General features: G+C 39.1%; 1 protein-coding gene across 2 annotated transcripts in view; it reads left to right on the top strand.

Moving 5' to 3' along the window:
* The window catches only part of ANKFN1 (ankyrin-repeat and fibronectin type III domain containing 1), a 331,563-nt gene that overhangs the window by 168,792 nt on the left and 144,856 nt on the right, over positions 1-17,915 (top strand). For both annotated transcript variants that reach the window (XM_011953739.1, XM_011953738.1), the window contains exon 3: positions 8,551-8,685. In XM_011953739.1, the coding sequence (XP_011809129.1) occupies positions 8,551-8,685 (135 nt within the window). The remainder of the gene's footprint in view (positions 1-8,550; positions 8,686-17,915) is intronic.

Raw genomic sequence — 17,915 nt, 5'->3', positions numbered from 1 at the left:
TACTCCCCAGGGTATCAGGTTTATCACCATGGCTGGGATGGGGCTTGGAATGTGGTGGACAATATGACAACAATTTCCTTCCTGGTGTGTCCCTGAATGGCCAGCACAGTCAACGCATAATCAGACAATCTGAGCTGCACTGTTGCTGTTGACAACTTCATTATGCCTGTGATATTCAACTGGGTAATTCATCTCTCCAGCTTGGCAATATGTCCTGATATGCCTAAATGGGTTCAATGTAATTTTGTAAGCTTTTGAAGATGCTTCCTCTTCCCTCGTGAGACACGATACACACAGTCTCCCCTTGTGCTTAGCTTTGTCCTAATATGGGAAACAATGATAACCGCCACCAGGAAATAGCGTTGCCTTGTTCAGCTCTTTAGTGCGGATTGAGTCTCCAGACCACAAAGACAGGAAATATTAGTGATTGGAATGACACAGTAGGTCACTTAATGTCCCTTGTAACTGCCTTTTTTTAATTTAATTTTTATTTTTTGGCCTGCCTCTGCATTTAACCTTCATATAACCAGGGCATTTTTCTACAAAATCAGATGGCCTTGCCAAGGATGTAAAAATAGATAATTAATGGTTCTGGGGGAGGGTGCTGGCCTTTGGCATGATATGTCTACCATCACCAATACTGTTCTGAAATGGAAGAAGCAGATGAGAAATTAGAAATATGAGCATGCATAGCATCCAACACCGATGCTGCACTTTTTCTTTACACTGGACAAAAGTATAAAATGCATTCCTCTGAGTAATCTTTAATTCTGCTCAATTAAACCTATATGTATTGAAAATTATCTACCACGCAAAGGGCCCCAATCCAAGAGCTGAGAGGGAAATTCAAAAATCAGTGAGGCCTCGGTCCTGCCCTCATGGGGATTTCAATCCAGTAAGAGAATTACATAGAGCCCCAAGTAACTCTAATGAAGTTAGGCTGTGCTGAGAGTGTTAACATTGTTATAAATACTACAAGAAGGGAGGAGAAAGATACTGATTCCACTGGGAACATAAAAGAGAGGTAAATAGGCGGTCTTCAGGGCCACTTTCCTTATTCCACCAGCCAATCTGTATTCTTTTAAGAAAATCTGGTCTGCTGAGAATCTTATTGGAGTCAATTTCTTAGTTCTGAGAGTTAGGACTACTCATCTATCCAATTTCTAAGTGCTTGCTGGTCGTCATTGATAATGATCTGTTCCCAAGTATCTCAAATGAAAATGGAGAAGATAGCATAAAGATAGGTCAAAGAGTCTTTCAGCTTATTCTTTTATCTTTTTATCTACCTGTATTCTTGACTTTATACAGCTAAATTCTCCTAAGTGGACTCCCGTTGGCAAGTAGAAAATAGCGACTGAATCTGTGACTTTTAACTACAGGTATTTCAATATTAAGATTTTCTTTACAAAAAAAATGAGGAGGAAGAAAAAACATAGACAAAGGAGTAAGAGGAGGAGGAGGGATCTGTCTAAAATTGAGTAGTCATTTATCCTTCAGTATTTTGACTAATCAACTCAACCATTTTGACTTGTCTATTGAATAGTCAGTCACCTTATGGATTCCAGCTTCCGTGCCTACTGGTGAAGATTCATATGATTTGATGGGTAGCTGTACATATACATAGGGTTTTAAAAAAGCTGAAACCCTGAAGTCTGATAAATGTTTTATTTTTTAATCTAGACAAACATTGGTTTATGAATTCTCAAATCCTAGAGTATTAACCATTTCATTTTCAAATTGTTTGAGAATTCTGCATAACATCCTTAAAGTAATCCAAGACACAAAAATCATCTTTGGCTTTGAAGCACCAATAAAAGACTTCCCCAGAGGAACGGCCAAAATGAGTGTTGTAAATGGAGAGGGATACCAACATCTCTGCCGTGGATAATAGTCCTCTACCACAACTGCACTACAGTCCAGATATCACTATATAAAAGCATGATTGAGGTCCAATTAGCCACCAACCTATTACACACGTTATTCATTATGACCAAATCTAGTGCATCAAAGAATACAGATGGCCTAGGGATTGGTCATAAGAAGAAGCAACCTGTGCTGGCTCCTTTTAAAGAGATTTAGGTGAATACTGCCACCTATTGATAGGTGAAATTTATGCTACAAATTCCTACTCTGACCTGATGTGCTAATGCTTATCAGAGCAGATCTCATTTCTCGGCCAAAGCATTTTGTCAGCCCCAATTTCATAATTATGTACATGTTTTTGGTGAAAAATAATTACGTTACATTAATGTAAAGCAACTAATGAAATGTATTATATTTCTTATTATATTATTATACATGTTATGTATTATTTCTTATTTCTTGGCAAAGGAATGAGGTGGAAATACCACAAACTTTGCAGAGACCTGGGTTTGAGTCTCAGCTCAGTCCCTAAATGCATATAAACAAAGTGATTAATCTCTGTAAACCTTAGTTTCCTCATCGATAAAAAAGTGGATAATCCTACTTTGTAGGCTGTGAGAATTCAGTGATACCATTGCATGGCACATAGAAGGTATTTAATAAATGGCAGCATTTATTATTATTTTTCCACTGAGCTATTAAAAGTAACTATTTTGATGCAATGATTGGTAATATGACAAACCACATCATGTATCAGACTCCAGTGAACTCTTCCACATGGTTCAATTATCCTTTGGCAATGCTACTTGTCTAGTATAGTATCTTTGACATACAAAATTAAGACAGTGTGAACATAAATATTAGAACCTGAAGTGTGCCAATTGAGAAAATGAGGATAAATGGGCTTCATTACCAAATGTCTCCTGACTGCCCTAGAGGATATATGGGGCCGAGCAGATAAAGAATTATGATAAAATGTTGGAGCTGCATATAAATGGGGCTTTGTGACCTGCTGGATAAGGTTGAGACTTAGAGCCAGACCCAGGAGGCTCACATTCCTTCCTCGGCATGGTGTGGGGGATCCTGGGCTCATACAGACAATAGGGGATTCATAGCTTGAGAATTCTAATGATGACTGAAAGGAGGGTGGCAGCCAGGACAAGAAGGCTTTTCAGAAGCACGGACTCTGATTATCACGTCGGTGCTACAGCCCAGTGAGAGGCTGCTGAGAGGATGGATGAAGCCGTTCTTGGAAAGCTTTCAGTGAAGTGTTTGTAGCCTCCTTTAAGAGAATCCCGTTTCTCATAAATGTGGCACTGGAAAATCCCACATGATTAGTTCAGATAAACACTCTGTCATCGGATTGCACTACCAGGAATATGGGCTATCTCTTTTTGAAGAGTCTTTTTGAATGCAATGTGTCTCGTCTCCAAGACTTAGAGAAAAATTCCAAAAGAGGCTTTCTCAGAATATTTTGGGACCATTACTTTTAGTCTGAAAGGTCAATTGGTACTTAAAACAAAATAATCAAGAACTAGCATGCCCGTGAGCAGTCTGCATCTTTTCTTTAGAGAGAGAGAAAAAAAAAAGTCTGCTTTGGATTGAATAGCCAATGCACTCCCCCACCCCTTTTCTTTTTTCTTTGGGGATTAGAAATTGAGAGGGAGGAGGAGGAAGAGTTACACATTCATTACTAACAACTTCGCACATAGTAAGTATATTCAGATACACCCTGGGGTGTTAGTTTTCTTTTCCTATTTTTTTGTCTCCTTTTTAGCAGCTTTTGGTAAGTAGCACATTTTATTTTTTAAAAAAGAATTGGAGCCGTTATTGAGTAGCCGCGCCCTAAGGAAGGTCAAGAGATTAGGGAACGGAAGAAGGCTGGCCAGGCCCTTTGCTGACCACAGTAAGGGAATGCCACTTCTTATAATTTAATTTTGAGATCCTGATGAAAAGGCACTCCCTAAGAAAAAAAAATCTTCACTGAAAAAAAACTGAAAAATTGTTAGAAAATAGCCATCAAAAAGTGATCAATTTAAATTTATGTCTAACAAACAAACCACATGGAACTAACCACAGGGCAGACATGCATTTGCAGCGATATATGGACATTTTCAAAATATGGTCAGGATTTTGCAGGGGAAAGTGGACATTACTGGCTTCTAATATTGGTGGGCTTTGGCCTAATTTTATAAGTATTCTGAAATTCTAAACATCATATGTTACAAATCAGAGGAGAGTATACTAAAAGAAACCTTTGAATTTAACCGGTCCAACTCTCTCATTTCACAAGTGGGAATAAGGAAGCCTAATGGTAAAAAGTAACTTGCCCAAGATCACACAGCTGGTGAGGGGCAGCTCAAGGACTCGAGTTCAAACTCCCCATTCCCAGACCCAGGTTCTTTCCAATGAGCTAAACAACTGCAGTGGGAAACCGCAAACTCTCACATTTAATGGAAACCCTGTACCCATGCCCCCTGGAAATGGTCCTGAATGTTGCTAGAGGTAGCTCATCTGTCACAGCCTGGACTGAAGTCTTTACCTGGTACTAAATGGGTTCTTCAAAGCATTCTATGAATGTCTAGGCACATCGACATGACTCCAAGGACTCAGCTTCTGTTCTTTTCTCTGTCTTAGAAAAAAGAGCACAGACCATAACCTACATGCCATAGTCATCTCTAGGTGTATATACTAGAATAAATTAATGTCATCATCATCCGCCATCATGTAGGCTAAAACTTTAAGTCACCTTCAACTTGTCTCTCTCTCCCATCCTCCCCGTCCCCCACCTATACTATTGACAATCCTGTAAGTTGTATCTCCAAAGATAGGACTTTCATCTCCTAATTTACATCTTCACGGGCCTTCATATCATTAGTGTCTTCCTGCTTCTGGGTTCTCACCACTATCCATGATGGCCAGGCCAGGTGGATCCTAATCAACTGTTCTGGCATTCTCCTGCTTAGATCACTGTCACCTATGGCATAACGTCCACACTCTTTTACATGGCATTCAAGCTCTCCCCAGTTTAGCTCCTGCTTACTTTTTGAGACAAATTCTATCAGCTCTTCCCTACATTATTCACTCCAGTCCACTGGACTACTTGTCATTCCCTAAGAGCCCTGGAACTCTATGCCTTGACTCCAAACCTGTTTCTTCTTTTCAACCTGTAGAGAGATCTTCATTCCTCCAGTTCCAGTTCAAATGCCACCTTCTTGGTGAATCTTTTCTATGCGTTACAGAAAGAAGTAATAATTCTATGTTCCCTTAGCACATTGCTCATACTTTTTTATGGCACTTAATTCTGCCTTGTATTGTAATCGGTTGCATATCTCTTGCTAAATATATCTCTTTTATCTTTGAAAAGATGACCTGTTCATCTTTGAATGGGAGCAATGCGCCCTCCCAACCACATTGCTTCATTTAATACACTGCATATAATAAATGATTTTCTTTCTTAACCTTTACTGAGCACTTACTAGGGCAGGAGGTGTAGTGGCTGAAGGAGAAAGATGCAAAATAAAACACAATCCCTGCCTTTAAAGGAGCCTTTAATTGAATCAGTGAGACACATTCGCAAATACCCTAAGCAAGTTAAATAACTGTGGGGGTGGAATTGGGTGGAGGGGAAGTTCTGAGTGTGGAACAAACATTCTCAGTGTTCCAAATGAGAACATTGGTATTATGACATGGAGGGTGGAGTCATGGGGGAGGAGTAGAAGGAAAGAAAGGGCAAAGCTGCCTTTGGATCCCATCTCGTGCTGTAGTCATTATTAGAGTCTTCTCTAGGTCTGGCTAATCTCACTTATACTTCCCTCAGAACCAGAGAAATCTTCCTAAAACAAGACTCTGATCATTTAACTCCCTGTTCAAGTGTTTGATGTTCAGTGAATCAAGCATCAGATAATTGCAGGCTTATGCTAAGAGTTATAGAGTACCAGTTTGCAGAGATGAGACGAAGTCCAGGAAACAGCCAGAGAACAAAAAGGAAGAACATCCTGTAAAAGTGCTAGAAAGTGGGAGACAAAGTAAGAGTGTGATCAATGTGGGCTGAGATTAATCCAGAAGGATTAATTGGAGGAGGCAAGCCTTCTGTGGATGGTCACTTGGCAAGAAAGATTAGACATACCAAGAGAACTTTAAGATTCCTTTCAATTCTGAGACCCCATTTTCCATTATTCCTCGAGGTGATTTATGTATTCATTCAAAAATACATGCTAAGCACTTCAACAAAACATCAAATATTTATTGAATGCCTTCTGTGTGCCACGAACTATGCTAAACCCTGGACATACAGCAGAGAATAAGAGACTTTGCACTTAAACTCTGACAATATAATGGGGATGACTGATGCTAAACAATGAATGCAATAAAATATAATGGATATAATGATGGCAGAATATAAGGTGTCGTGCTTTCAGACCACAGAACAGGGACCCTAACAGCCTAGGGGCTAGAAAAATATCTCTGAGAGTTGATGTTTAAGCCAAGATTCCAAAGCTGTACAGGAGTTAGCCAGACATAAGGAACTGAGCATCCAGGCAGAAGAACACCCATCATATTTGATGATCTGATTTTCAGAAAGAATATAGCATGTCCAAGGAACTAAGAGATATTCAAAAAAGCTACAGCATGGAATGCCAATAGAAAGGTAGTGAGAAATTAGGCTAGAGAGATAGGAAGAGCCAGAATATGGGAAATTTTTCTAGGGTATGTTGAGGAGTTTATACTTCATCAATAGGCTCTAAGTAACATTAAAGTATGTAGCACAATGAATCTAACCTACTAAATAGTTATTAAATGTCTACTGAAGAGTAGATTAATGAATAGATGGATGAATTAATGAATTTCCTTTGCAATAAACATGAGCTTTTTGACTCAACTTGAGTATTTGCTGTAGAAAGTGTTGCTACTATTATCAGAGGCACTGTCCTCTTAGGTCTGTATGGCACACGTAACTCATGACCCCTGTGAGGCAACCCCCTAACCTTAGTAGAGTTACTCAGTCACCTAGCTTACCACAGCAGATGTAATTCAAGTAAATCTGCGTTAAAGCCAAAATGTTTCTAGATGAAAGTGTAGATTTTTACCTGGCAATCATTTTGGCCTAGGCTGTGCAAGAGAAGCCAGACTCTTTCTTAATCCTTAATGAAAAACATAGCCCTCTAAGCCTCAAGGGCATGAATATTACTAAATTAGATTATTCACAGCAATGCTTCCATGGACAAATAAATCCAAGGATAGAAAGTGATAGTAAATGTTCAAAAAAGATATTTTGCCTTTTTAATAAGAAAAGAAAAAGTAAGACAATTGTTAAAAGCTAAACCAAGCTCTTCCTTTTGGCCACCCAGGTTTTATGAGTCACTGAGCCCTGCCTCAGATCGGAGCTGCAGAACAGTCACCTGTTGGGGGCGAGTGAGCTATGGGGGGAGATAATGTCTTTAGAAAGGGGGAGAGTTTGGGGAATACAATATGTCATTTCCAGGATTCTAAGCAATTACCAGGCCAAAGATTAACTCTCCACCCTCTTATTTATGATCAAGAGACTTTCTCCTGATTTGCTACAGAGTCTCATTCAAAATTTGAGAGTTTATTTGGCTCCAGGTATAAATAACAGACTAGTCAGTGTCCAAATTTACTCCTGAAGTCATCACAGCAGCTAAACATTCATTTGGTAGAGAAAGAATCAGAACAGAGCTTTAGAAAGATTCTTAATGCTGTTGCTAGGGCCATGTGTTGCTGTGCGTGTGTGTGTATGCGCATGTGTGCAGTATTCATATGTGCCATCAATCGGCAAGTCCCACCCCCCAACGTAACAAGCAGCCTGTGAAGGTCATTTGCCATTTTATTTCAGTGAGAACCATTAAAAATGCCTACATATGCAGCTTTCTAGGAAATCTATTTGTGTCTTTCATTAGTCATGTAAAGCACAATGCTGTGAAAGGAGCCGGCTATACCCATATGTGGCTGGCATAGAAGCAGCACTGGAATCGTCTTCCTGAGACTGAGCCTCTTGCTGCCGTAAGTCCCACATCTGCTGACTACTTTCTCTGAACCTGCTCAGACAAAACCCCAAGCACAGTTTCAGCAGCCCTGACTGGATTTAGAGCTTTCTTAAGATGCCCCCTAGCTCCTGCTAGGAGCTTGTAAGGAATTGCACAGGTGCCCTGTGGTAAAGGGATGTGACGGCTACCTGTGTGCTTCTGGTCCGAGACAGCTGTGGAAACAAGGGGGTGTCTGGCCCCAGAAGGGCTGTAGATCATTTGCACTCACAGATTGCTGGATGAGCTCTTGGATGCCAGACAATATTTCTTTCCCTGCCGTTGATGTAGTGACCGACTGCCCCTCTGCTCACCCCTGAGTGACGGTCGGTTCGGATTCAGTCTTGTTTGCCATGAAGCTAGATGTCTCTGCGAGCCGTTTCAAATGGTCCTCACAGATACGATAGGCTAAACACACACTGAAGTCATGGTATCCTTTTACTACACGCACACAAGCTACAGGAATCAAACCTTCCCCAGGCTGCAGTCTAGAGAATACACCTAGCCTCTGAGTCAAGCTGTTTACCTCTCCCTTTCTCTCCCCATGCATCATTTGCTCTTTTATTTTGCATTAAGAGTAGCTTCGCGATCATGGACTTCGTCTCTCGCCTGTAGTGATCCTGTTCGCATTTCATTCTTTACGCAGAATAGGAAGGAAGTTCGCTTGCTTTGCACAGAGGCTGAGCCACAGGAGAAAGCAAAGCCAGTGTGATTTATTGAATGAAAGCACTGGACAATTACCAACAACTTGTTCCTCTGCTGCCTCAAACAGCATAAACTGGTAAGTCAAATTTATTGTTGTCTTTCTTCATATGAATATGGAGCTTTCTTAATCGCTGATTATTTTTAATGTGTGTATGTGTTGCTGTGGCTTAAATAGAACTTAAAAATCTGCATCTTCCGAAGTTAGCTGCAGGTGGTCCATAGCTGACACACACACATAGTGGTCTGCAATTGTACATACACATCCCTGTGGAGAGACAGGACGGGGGTAGGGAAGCCCCATTTCTGATAATTGGGCATTTTATTTGCAGTAAGCTTAATCACATTAAGTGCTTGCATAACTGATTAGCATTAGCTATGAAAAATACATTACTGTTTTGTTATGTAAAATCATTTTCCAGTCAGGTTCCTGAGTCCCTAACAAAACACCTGTTGGGTCAGGTAAAGATGAGTTCCATCATGCTGATAATCCTGAATGCAAACCCAGATATATTACTGTCTTTAATCCAGTTTTCAGACTGGGCAAGCAGAGCGGAATGCTAGCACTCTGTTCATCCTGGGTGAGCGTGCCCATAAATAACATTATGACTGTGATACTGAGGATATCTGCAAGGGAATCAATGGACATGTGTTTAAACCCTTGCTTGATCCACCACTACTTTTGCATCTATGTTATTTAAGTCTTTTCTTTATTTCATAAAAGATATAGGGTTGATGAGGTACACTGGGTTCAAAGTGGGATGTTCTAAGTATCCAGTTACCCGTGCTGATCATTGGCCTGGTCAGAGTCATCAGGAACTCCACTGATAATCAAGGCTGAGTTTGCTTCTGTACTGGGCTCCAAAAATCCCCATACTCACTTGGTTTCTTCATTTTCTAAATAAGATATAGGCCAACCTCAGCAGAGAGAGAAAGTGAATGTAGAAAGATACTGCTTTTCTTACCACCGTCCCCGCCCCACCAGTCTCCTTAGTCTTTTGTTTGCCTGGCTACCCCAAGGCTTTATGGCAGCATCAATCCATCTCTGGTGAATTCAGAGTCCATATAAGTGTCATATAGAGTTTAATGTCTTTGGTGTACTCTATCTGCAGTATATCACTGGCTGTTCAGACAAAGTTGTGGCCTTGAGTGCTGACAAAGATGAATGATGTTAGAACAGTGAGCAGCATGTTTCTCTAAATAAAAACCAAAGTTAGGAAACTGGAGAGATGGGTGAAGTTTTGCCTAGTGGAAAGGATCTCCAAGCCACTCAATCACAAGAGCCAAGGTCATTCTCCCAGGTGATTTGGCCATTTCATAAATGATGGCATTCTAACAGCAAGGAGACCGAATTGCCTACTGGTTGCAAGACTGGTGAGATGTCAGGATAGTCGCATATTTGTGCTGGTTCCCAGATTAAAGATATGTCTTTTGGAAATATCTTTAGCCTCTGTGGATCTCTGTTTTGCCATTCCTTCTATTCCTAATTGTTTCAAAGAAGACATGCTAAGCTCAATTAATGTACTCATGAGATACTACTTTAGGTTCTTTTGTTAAATGATGCATTAAGTATCCAAGATCATTGTTCATGTACTTTAATCCAGGGGTCATTCATCAGAAATACACAGATGAGAGTTTATGTGAGGATTAGGGGATCCATGTCCCTTTCCTCATCTAAGAGATCCAGAACACTCTGAAGGAAGCACAATCACACTTAGGGAATTAGAAGAGGAGAAAGGAGCTGAGAAGTGATGTTAAAAAAATTCAAATTCAAATAAATAGGTCATGTAAATAAATAGGATTTTTTAAAATATTGATTAGTGATAACTGACTTGCTATACTTATGACCCCAAGATCCTAAAGATCATCAATGTTTTGAAACAAACATGGAAGTATTTTTTTTCAGAGGGTAGTACAGGTATGGGTATAATCCGTGTATTATAGAACTATGGCAACTTTCAGCTGCTCAAATTGCTCCTGTACCCATAAATTTGGAATTAGCAGCTGCCAATGTACTATCATTTGAGAACCTCTAGAAGGCTTATTTCCACCCCCCAAAATTTGTCCCATCTCTTTGTATTAGGGTATCTGAAATTCTTTCATCAGAGATTCAGTTAAGTATTGATATCTTTTTTATAAAATTCAAACATTTCTAGAGGAAATAGTAAAGTAAGCCACTGATACTTTATGATAAATGAGTGTATTAAATTTTTTCTACTTCAAAGGTAACCCAAAGGATGTGGAATTAGTATTCTATTAATTATTCTGCTTTGTATTTGCTTCATACCTGTCTCTAAGAACTTCACTTATAATTATTATTTCACTCTTCATCAGAAAAATAAGTACCCTTTGGGCAAGTTATTTCCTTCTTTTATGGAATATCTGGATTAGACAATACCATCTAAATTTCCTATAGGCTTTTGAGAGTCACACTGTGGAAAACCAAACTCACTATCTTTTCCGTTTCTAAACTCACTTCTCTGCCTATGTTCCTTTAAAAAAAAAAAAAAAGTGTGTGTGGAGGGGGGGCGGGGGAGGGTGACTATCATTCGCCCAGTCAGCTAATAAGGCTCACAGAATTTATCACTGGGTTTCCTGATCTCTCTAGCCCCTTCATCCGATCACTAACAAAAGTTAGTCCATTTTATTTCCTTCGTCTTTTGAATCCGTCCAGCCCACTCCATCCCCACTGCCACAAGCTTTAGTTGAAGTCGCCAGCTCTCATGGGGTATTTTGTAAGAGCTTCATACTTGGTTGTACCCCGCCACTGTTCCTACATCTCTCCCCTTTCCAGCAATCCTCTAGTTGCTACCAGAGCAATTCTCTAAAAAAGCAAATCTCAATTTTTACTTCAAAGTCTCCAGTGCTGCCCTGTTGGGTACAGGTTAAAGTCTATGATTCTTTTCATGGCATAAGAGTCCTTTGGTGGTCTGGCCCTGCTACCTCTTTGGGCTTCTTTCCAAATGTCCTGGCATGGTTGATGAAATTACCACCGTGAGTGTCAGAGCCCAGAAAAATTTCATGGGGACCCTCACTGGCCCTGACTTACCAATGTCACCATGATGTTTCCCATCTCTATATCCTAACCTGAACTATTATTCCTAGAATGCCCCTTTTGCCCTTCCTGCTAGTTAATTCCTCATTCATCATTCAAAATCCTTCTCAGGCATCTCCTTCTCTAACCCATTTTCTCACCACCTCTTATCTGATGACCACATCCTATCACCCAGAAAGTTCATCACTCACCCCTCTGTGCTACTTCTATGTCTTAGGTTTTTTGAGAGAAGTGTTTAGAGGTTAAAATCTCAAATCTAGACTCATACTGCCTAGATTTGAATCCCAGATTTACTACCCTTTAGTAGTGCCTCAATTTCTAGCTGTGTAAAATGGAGATACTAATAGTCCTTCCTCCACATGGCTGTGATGGGATTCAATAAGTTAATACATGTAAAAACACTGCAACACACTGAATGCTTATGTTTCTCCCAAAGCCAAAGGTTGAAATCTTAACCCCCAAGGTGGTGGTATTAGGAACTGAGGCCTTCAGGAAGGTATTAGGTCATACCCCTCATCATTGTAGTGCGCATCCCCAGAGATCTGACTAGTTCCTTCCACCGTGTGAAGATACAGCAAGAGAGTTCTGTCTTTGAACCAGAAAGTCAGCCCTCACCAGACACCAAGTCTTCTGGATGCCTTGGTCTTGGACTTTCCAGTCTCCAGAACTGTGAGAAATAAATGTGTATTGTTTATAAGCCACGTAGTTTGCGGTATTTGGTTATAGCAGCCTGAAGGGACTAAGACATGCGTTATTCTAAATAGCACTTGGCTCATAGAAAGTGTTATAGAAGTGTATTAGTCTGTTTTCACATTGCTACTAAAGGAAATTTATGAAGGTAAGACTGGGTAATATATGAAGTAAAGAGGTTTAATGGAATCACAGTTCCACATGGCTGTGGAGGGCTCACAATCATAGCAGAAGGCAAAGGAGAAGCAAAGACACATCTTACATGGTGACAGGCAAGAGCACTTGTGCAGGGGAACTCCCATTTAAAAAACCATCAGATCTCATGAGACTTAATCACTACCATGAGAACGGTATGGGGGAAACCGCCCCCATGATTCAATTATCTCCACCTAGTCCTGCCCTTGACATGTGGGGATTATTACAATTCAGGGTGAAATTTGGCTGGAGACACAGTCAAGCCATATCAAGAAATATAAGCTAATATTATTAGTCCATAATTTCATATACCACACTATTTCATAGCTATGCATTTGCATAATTGACTACCTTTCTAGCCTATGAGCTCCTTGGGAACATGTAGGGTAACCAGCTCATTTCAATTTCCCTAGGACTGTCCCAGTTTTAGCTCTGAAAGTACTGCATCCTGGAAACACTCTCTCAGTCCTGAACAAACTAAAACAGTTGGTTACCCTATGTGAGATACTGTCTTACTTACTTTCAATCCCTTGGGTCTATCACAGGATACAGGTTACAAAGTAGATCATCCATAAGTACTTGATGAACTGTAGAATCAATAGTAATCATCTTTCTATCCTCTTCTTCATAAACAAATGCTTTCATACATCAAAAATAGTGTTCCTCTTGCCATGGAGTTACAGCTGACGTTTCAAAACTTGTCACTTAATATATATACATTAAAGGGCACAGGAACTAGAAAAGTGGCTTCCATTCTGTGTCATCATTGTAATAGAATTGGCCGCCCTTTCACACTAAAAGACACACCTGTTATGTTAACAGCAGGTGGGGAATGGAAAGAGTCTAACTTCCTTTTCTGCCTAGTCACAGGCAGGTTGAAACCTTAAGGTCTCCTAGTTCACATCACAGCTAGAAGAGCAATCTTTTCCCGGTCAGAAATGTCCCTCTCACTGACTATATCTGTCTACCCAGCTGTCAAACATGGTTAGAACTCCTATTTTGAATATGCTGTGTCTTACCACTGCTTCTCATCCAGACTGGCTCAGATCTTTTGTCACAGTACAAATATGCTGAGAAAGTCCCACAACCAAGCTCCAGTGAAACATGAACTCTGGAGGTGTCAGGACTCACAACATGGCAAGAAGTCTTGACTTCAGAATCAAGATCTAGGAAGATGAAGCTGACGGGCAGCCAGATCAAGGTCCCTTAGAAATAATAATAGCAGAGTTGTTATAAGCGTGGACTTTGGAGCCAGAGTTCAAATCCTGCTGCTCCATTTACTGGCTGTAACATCTTGGACAGGTTAGCTAACCTCTCTGGGCCTTAGTAAAATGAGAATATAGTTAAAAGTAGCTATTTCCTCAGAGAGTTATTGTTATATCTTGTTTTAGCATGTACAAACAAAACTTAAGGTAAAGCCAATTGCAAATGATATATTGGATATTGACATACAACCTCAGGGCATCAAGAGTGAAGAAAAAAGGGAAGTGAGTCAAGGAAGAAAGGAAAACAAAGGTGGCTGTAACTGAAATAGCAATCGCTTCACAGGAAGACACATCTTGTTGTTCTTTTGTATGTATTGGCTTCCAGGTAGCCCTCAGAACAATCTACAACAAGAAATAGAGAGGAAATTATCTACCGGCTACTGAAAGTCTCCTGTGTCTCACCGGTCCAATTTTCTCCATTTTAGTGGTGTTACTCAGTCTCTTAGGGTAGCCACAAGCAAAGCTAAGGCCTCCGTGGGTCTTGATGGGTCAGGGCTGCTGCAGCTACCGTCACAACCAGCATGATGGGGGCCATGTCAAAACACGCCCCCTACCTGAGACAGCTGGTAGTGTTAGGAGACAGGATGATGGTGGCAATCTAGGCTCTCTGCTTATGTAAGCAGCAAAGCCCAGGGAACAGGTGGTTGTGAAGCCAATGTGAGGAGGCTCCACTCTGCACAGGCTGCTCCTCATTTTGGACCTGCATTCTCCAGGCTACTGTATGATTTTTTTTCTATGTTTTCTTCTAAACATTTTATAGTTTTAGCTTTTACATTTAGGTCTAGGATCATCTATTTCAGGTTAATTTTTGTATATGATGTGAAATAGGGATTGAGGGTTTTAAATTGTTCGGTATGGATATACCATTGTTTCAGTACAATTTGTTGGAAAGATTATCATTTTTCCTATTGAATTACCTTGACACCTTTTTCAGAAATGAATTGATCATATATGTACAGGTTGTCTCTATTCTGTTTCATTCATCTATATTTCTACCTTTATGATATTGTCTTTATCTATATGGCTATCCTTAATCCAATCCTATATGTCTTAATTACTGTAGCTTCATAGGAAGTTTTGAAATCACAACTTCCAACTTTGTTCTTCTTTTTCAAAATTGTTTTGGCTATTTTATATCCTTTCCATTTCTATAAAAATTTGAGAATCTGCTTCTCAATTTCTACTAAAATAAAAAGCCTGCTAGGATTTTGATTGAGATTGCATGGAATGTATAGGTCAGTTTGGAAGAACTGACACTTTAACAATATCTATTCTTCCAATCCATGAACAAGGGGTGTGTGTGTGTGTGTGTGTGTGTATACACATACACATTGTGTATATACATATATAGCTCTTCTTTAATTTCGTTATTTAATCTCATGTCATATTCAGCATCCAGGCTTTTCATAAGTAGATTTTTATAGATTTATTAGATTATTCTATGTAAACTTTCATGTCGTCTGCAAATGAAGACTATCTCACTTCTTTCTTTCCAATATATAGGTCTTTGACTTATTTTCCTTGCCCTACTTCACTGGCTAGGATGCCCAATACAGTAGAAAAAGTAGGAGTGGACATTTTTGCTTTGTTTCTGATCTTAGAAGAGCTTAATCTTTACTCAGTAAGTATGATATTGGTTATAGGTTTTAAAAGATTATCTTAATCAGGTTGAAGAAGTTCCCTTACGTTCCTGTAAAATTTTTTACCATGAATAAATGTATATTATTAAATCCAAATGCTTTTTATGAATCCATAGAGATGATCATATAGTTTTTCCTCCTTATCCTCTCTTTTAATGTATTAAATTACATTGACATTAATGGGTAGATAAATGTTATACTAACCTTGCCTTCTTGGAATGAACCCTGGCTAGTCATGATGCATTATCCTTTTTATAATATACATTGCTGGATTTAATTTGCTAACATTTTGTTGAAATTTTTTGCCTCCGTGTTCATGACAGACATTGGTCCATACCTTTGTTTTCATGTCTTGCCTTTTTCCTGGTTTTAGTATCAGGGCAGTACTAGCCTTGAAAATGAAGCCAAATTTTTGGAAGAGTTGTGCGTCGAATTGGTATCATTCCTTAAAGGTTTGGTAGGCTGTAACATTTAACATGGCATTTATTAAATATTTTAGGATACATTATTAGCATGCAGAAAAAGAAAATGTAAAACTAGAAATTAACATTTCCATAAAAGATAGTCTCCTAGCTAATATCTCCTAAAGCCTCGTCCTATAGCCAAATTGTAGAGAACAGCCCACCTTTGACCAATCAGGAGAGTGGGGAAAAGATTACAAAAAGACACAAAGAAACTTTTGAGAATAATGTATATGTTCTTTATCTTGATTGTGACAATGGTTTTATGAGTGAACACTTATGTCAAAGCTAATCAAATTGTACTTTTTAAAACATGCAGTTTATTTTATGTTAATTATACCTCAAAAGACCTGTTAAAAGATAATAACTAATATTTATTGAACACCTATTTTTTCCAGCACGCTACTAAACAATGTATATGTATTTGCTCATTTAAAATTCTGATATCCCTTTTTGGACAATACATGACTATTACTATTAACGTGAGGAATAATATTAATTATGATGAGGAATAATATTAATTATGAGGAAATTGAGGTTCAGGAAAGCTAAGTAAGTTGCTCAAGGTCATATAGTTAATAAGTTAAAAACCCAAAACATAAAGTTCAATCAACCTTATATCAGAGTTGCTCAAGGTCATATAGTTAATAAGTTAAAAAGCCAAAACGTAAAGTTCAATCAACCTTATATCAGAGTCATACTTTTAATACTGTGCTTAAGACCACCATAAAGAATAGAATAAAATGTCCTGAATGGGATTGCCTAGGTTTTCTTCTAGGATATTTATGGTTTTAGGTCTAACATTTAAGTCTTTAATCCATCTTGAATTAATGTTTGTGTACAGTGTAAGGAATGGATCCAGTTTCAGCTTTCTACATATGGCTAGCCAGCTTTTACAACACCATTTATTACGTAGGGAATCCTTTCCGCATTGCTTGTTTTTGTCAGGTTTGTCAAGATCAGATGGTTGTAGATGTGTGGTGTTATTTCTCAGGCCTCTGTTCTGTTCCATTGGTCTATATCTCTGTTTTGATACCAGTACCATGCTGTTTTGGTCACTGTAGCCTTGTAGTATAGTTTGAAGTCAGGTAGCATGATGCCTGCAGCTTTGTTCTTTCTGCTTAGAATTGTCTTGGCAAGGCAGCCTCTTTTTTGGTTCCATATGAACTCTAAAGCAGTTTTTTCCAATTCTGTGAAGAAAGTTATTGGTAGCTTGATGGGGATGGCATTGAATCTGTAAATTACCTTGGGCAGTATGGCCATTTTCACGATATTGATTCTTCCTAACCATGAGCATGGAATGTTCTTCCATTTGTTTGTGTCCTCCTTTATTTCATTGAGCAGAGATTTGTAGTTCTCCTTGAAGAGGTCCTTTGCTTCCCTTGTAAGTTGGATTCCTAGGTATTTGATTCTCTTTGTAGCAATTGAGAATATGAGTTCACTCATGATTTGGCTCTCTGTTTGTCCATTATTTGTGTATAGGAATGCTTGTGATTTTTGCACATCGATTTTGTATCCTGAGACTTTGCTGAAGTTACCTATCAGCTTAAGGAGATTTTGGGCTGAGATGATGGGGTTTTCTAAATATACAATCATGTCATCTGCAAACAGACAATTTAACTTTCTCTTTTCCTAATTGAATACCCTTTATTTCTTTCTCTTGCCAGATTGCCCTGGCCGGAACTGCCAACACTATGTTGAGTAGGAGTGGTGAGAGAGGGCATCCCTGTCTTGTGCCAGTTTTCAAAGGGAATTTTTCAGTTTTTGCCCATTCAGTATGATATTGACTGTGGGTTTGTCATAAATAGCTCTTATTATTTTGAGATACATTCCATCAATATTATTAAGAGTTTTTAGCATGAAGGGCTGTTGAATTTTGTCAAAGGCCTTTTCTGCATCTATTGCAATAATCATGTGGTTTTTGTCATTGGTTTTGTTTATGTGATGGATTACGTTTATTGATTTGTGTATGTTGAACCAGGCTTGCATCCCAGGGATGAAGC

This window comes from Colobus angolensis, unplaced genomic scaffold, assembly GCF_000951035.1.
Source record: "Colobus angolensis palliatus isolate OR3802 unplaced genomic scaffold, Cang.pa_1.0 Scaffold37, whole genome shotgun sequence".
Classification (NCBI taxonomy): Eukaryota; Metazoa; Chordata; class Mammalia; order Primates; family Cercopithecidae; genus Colobus; species Colobus angolensis.
This window is presented reverse-complemented; position numbering and strand designations above follow the sequence as displayed.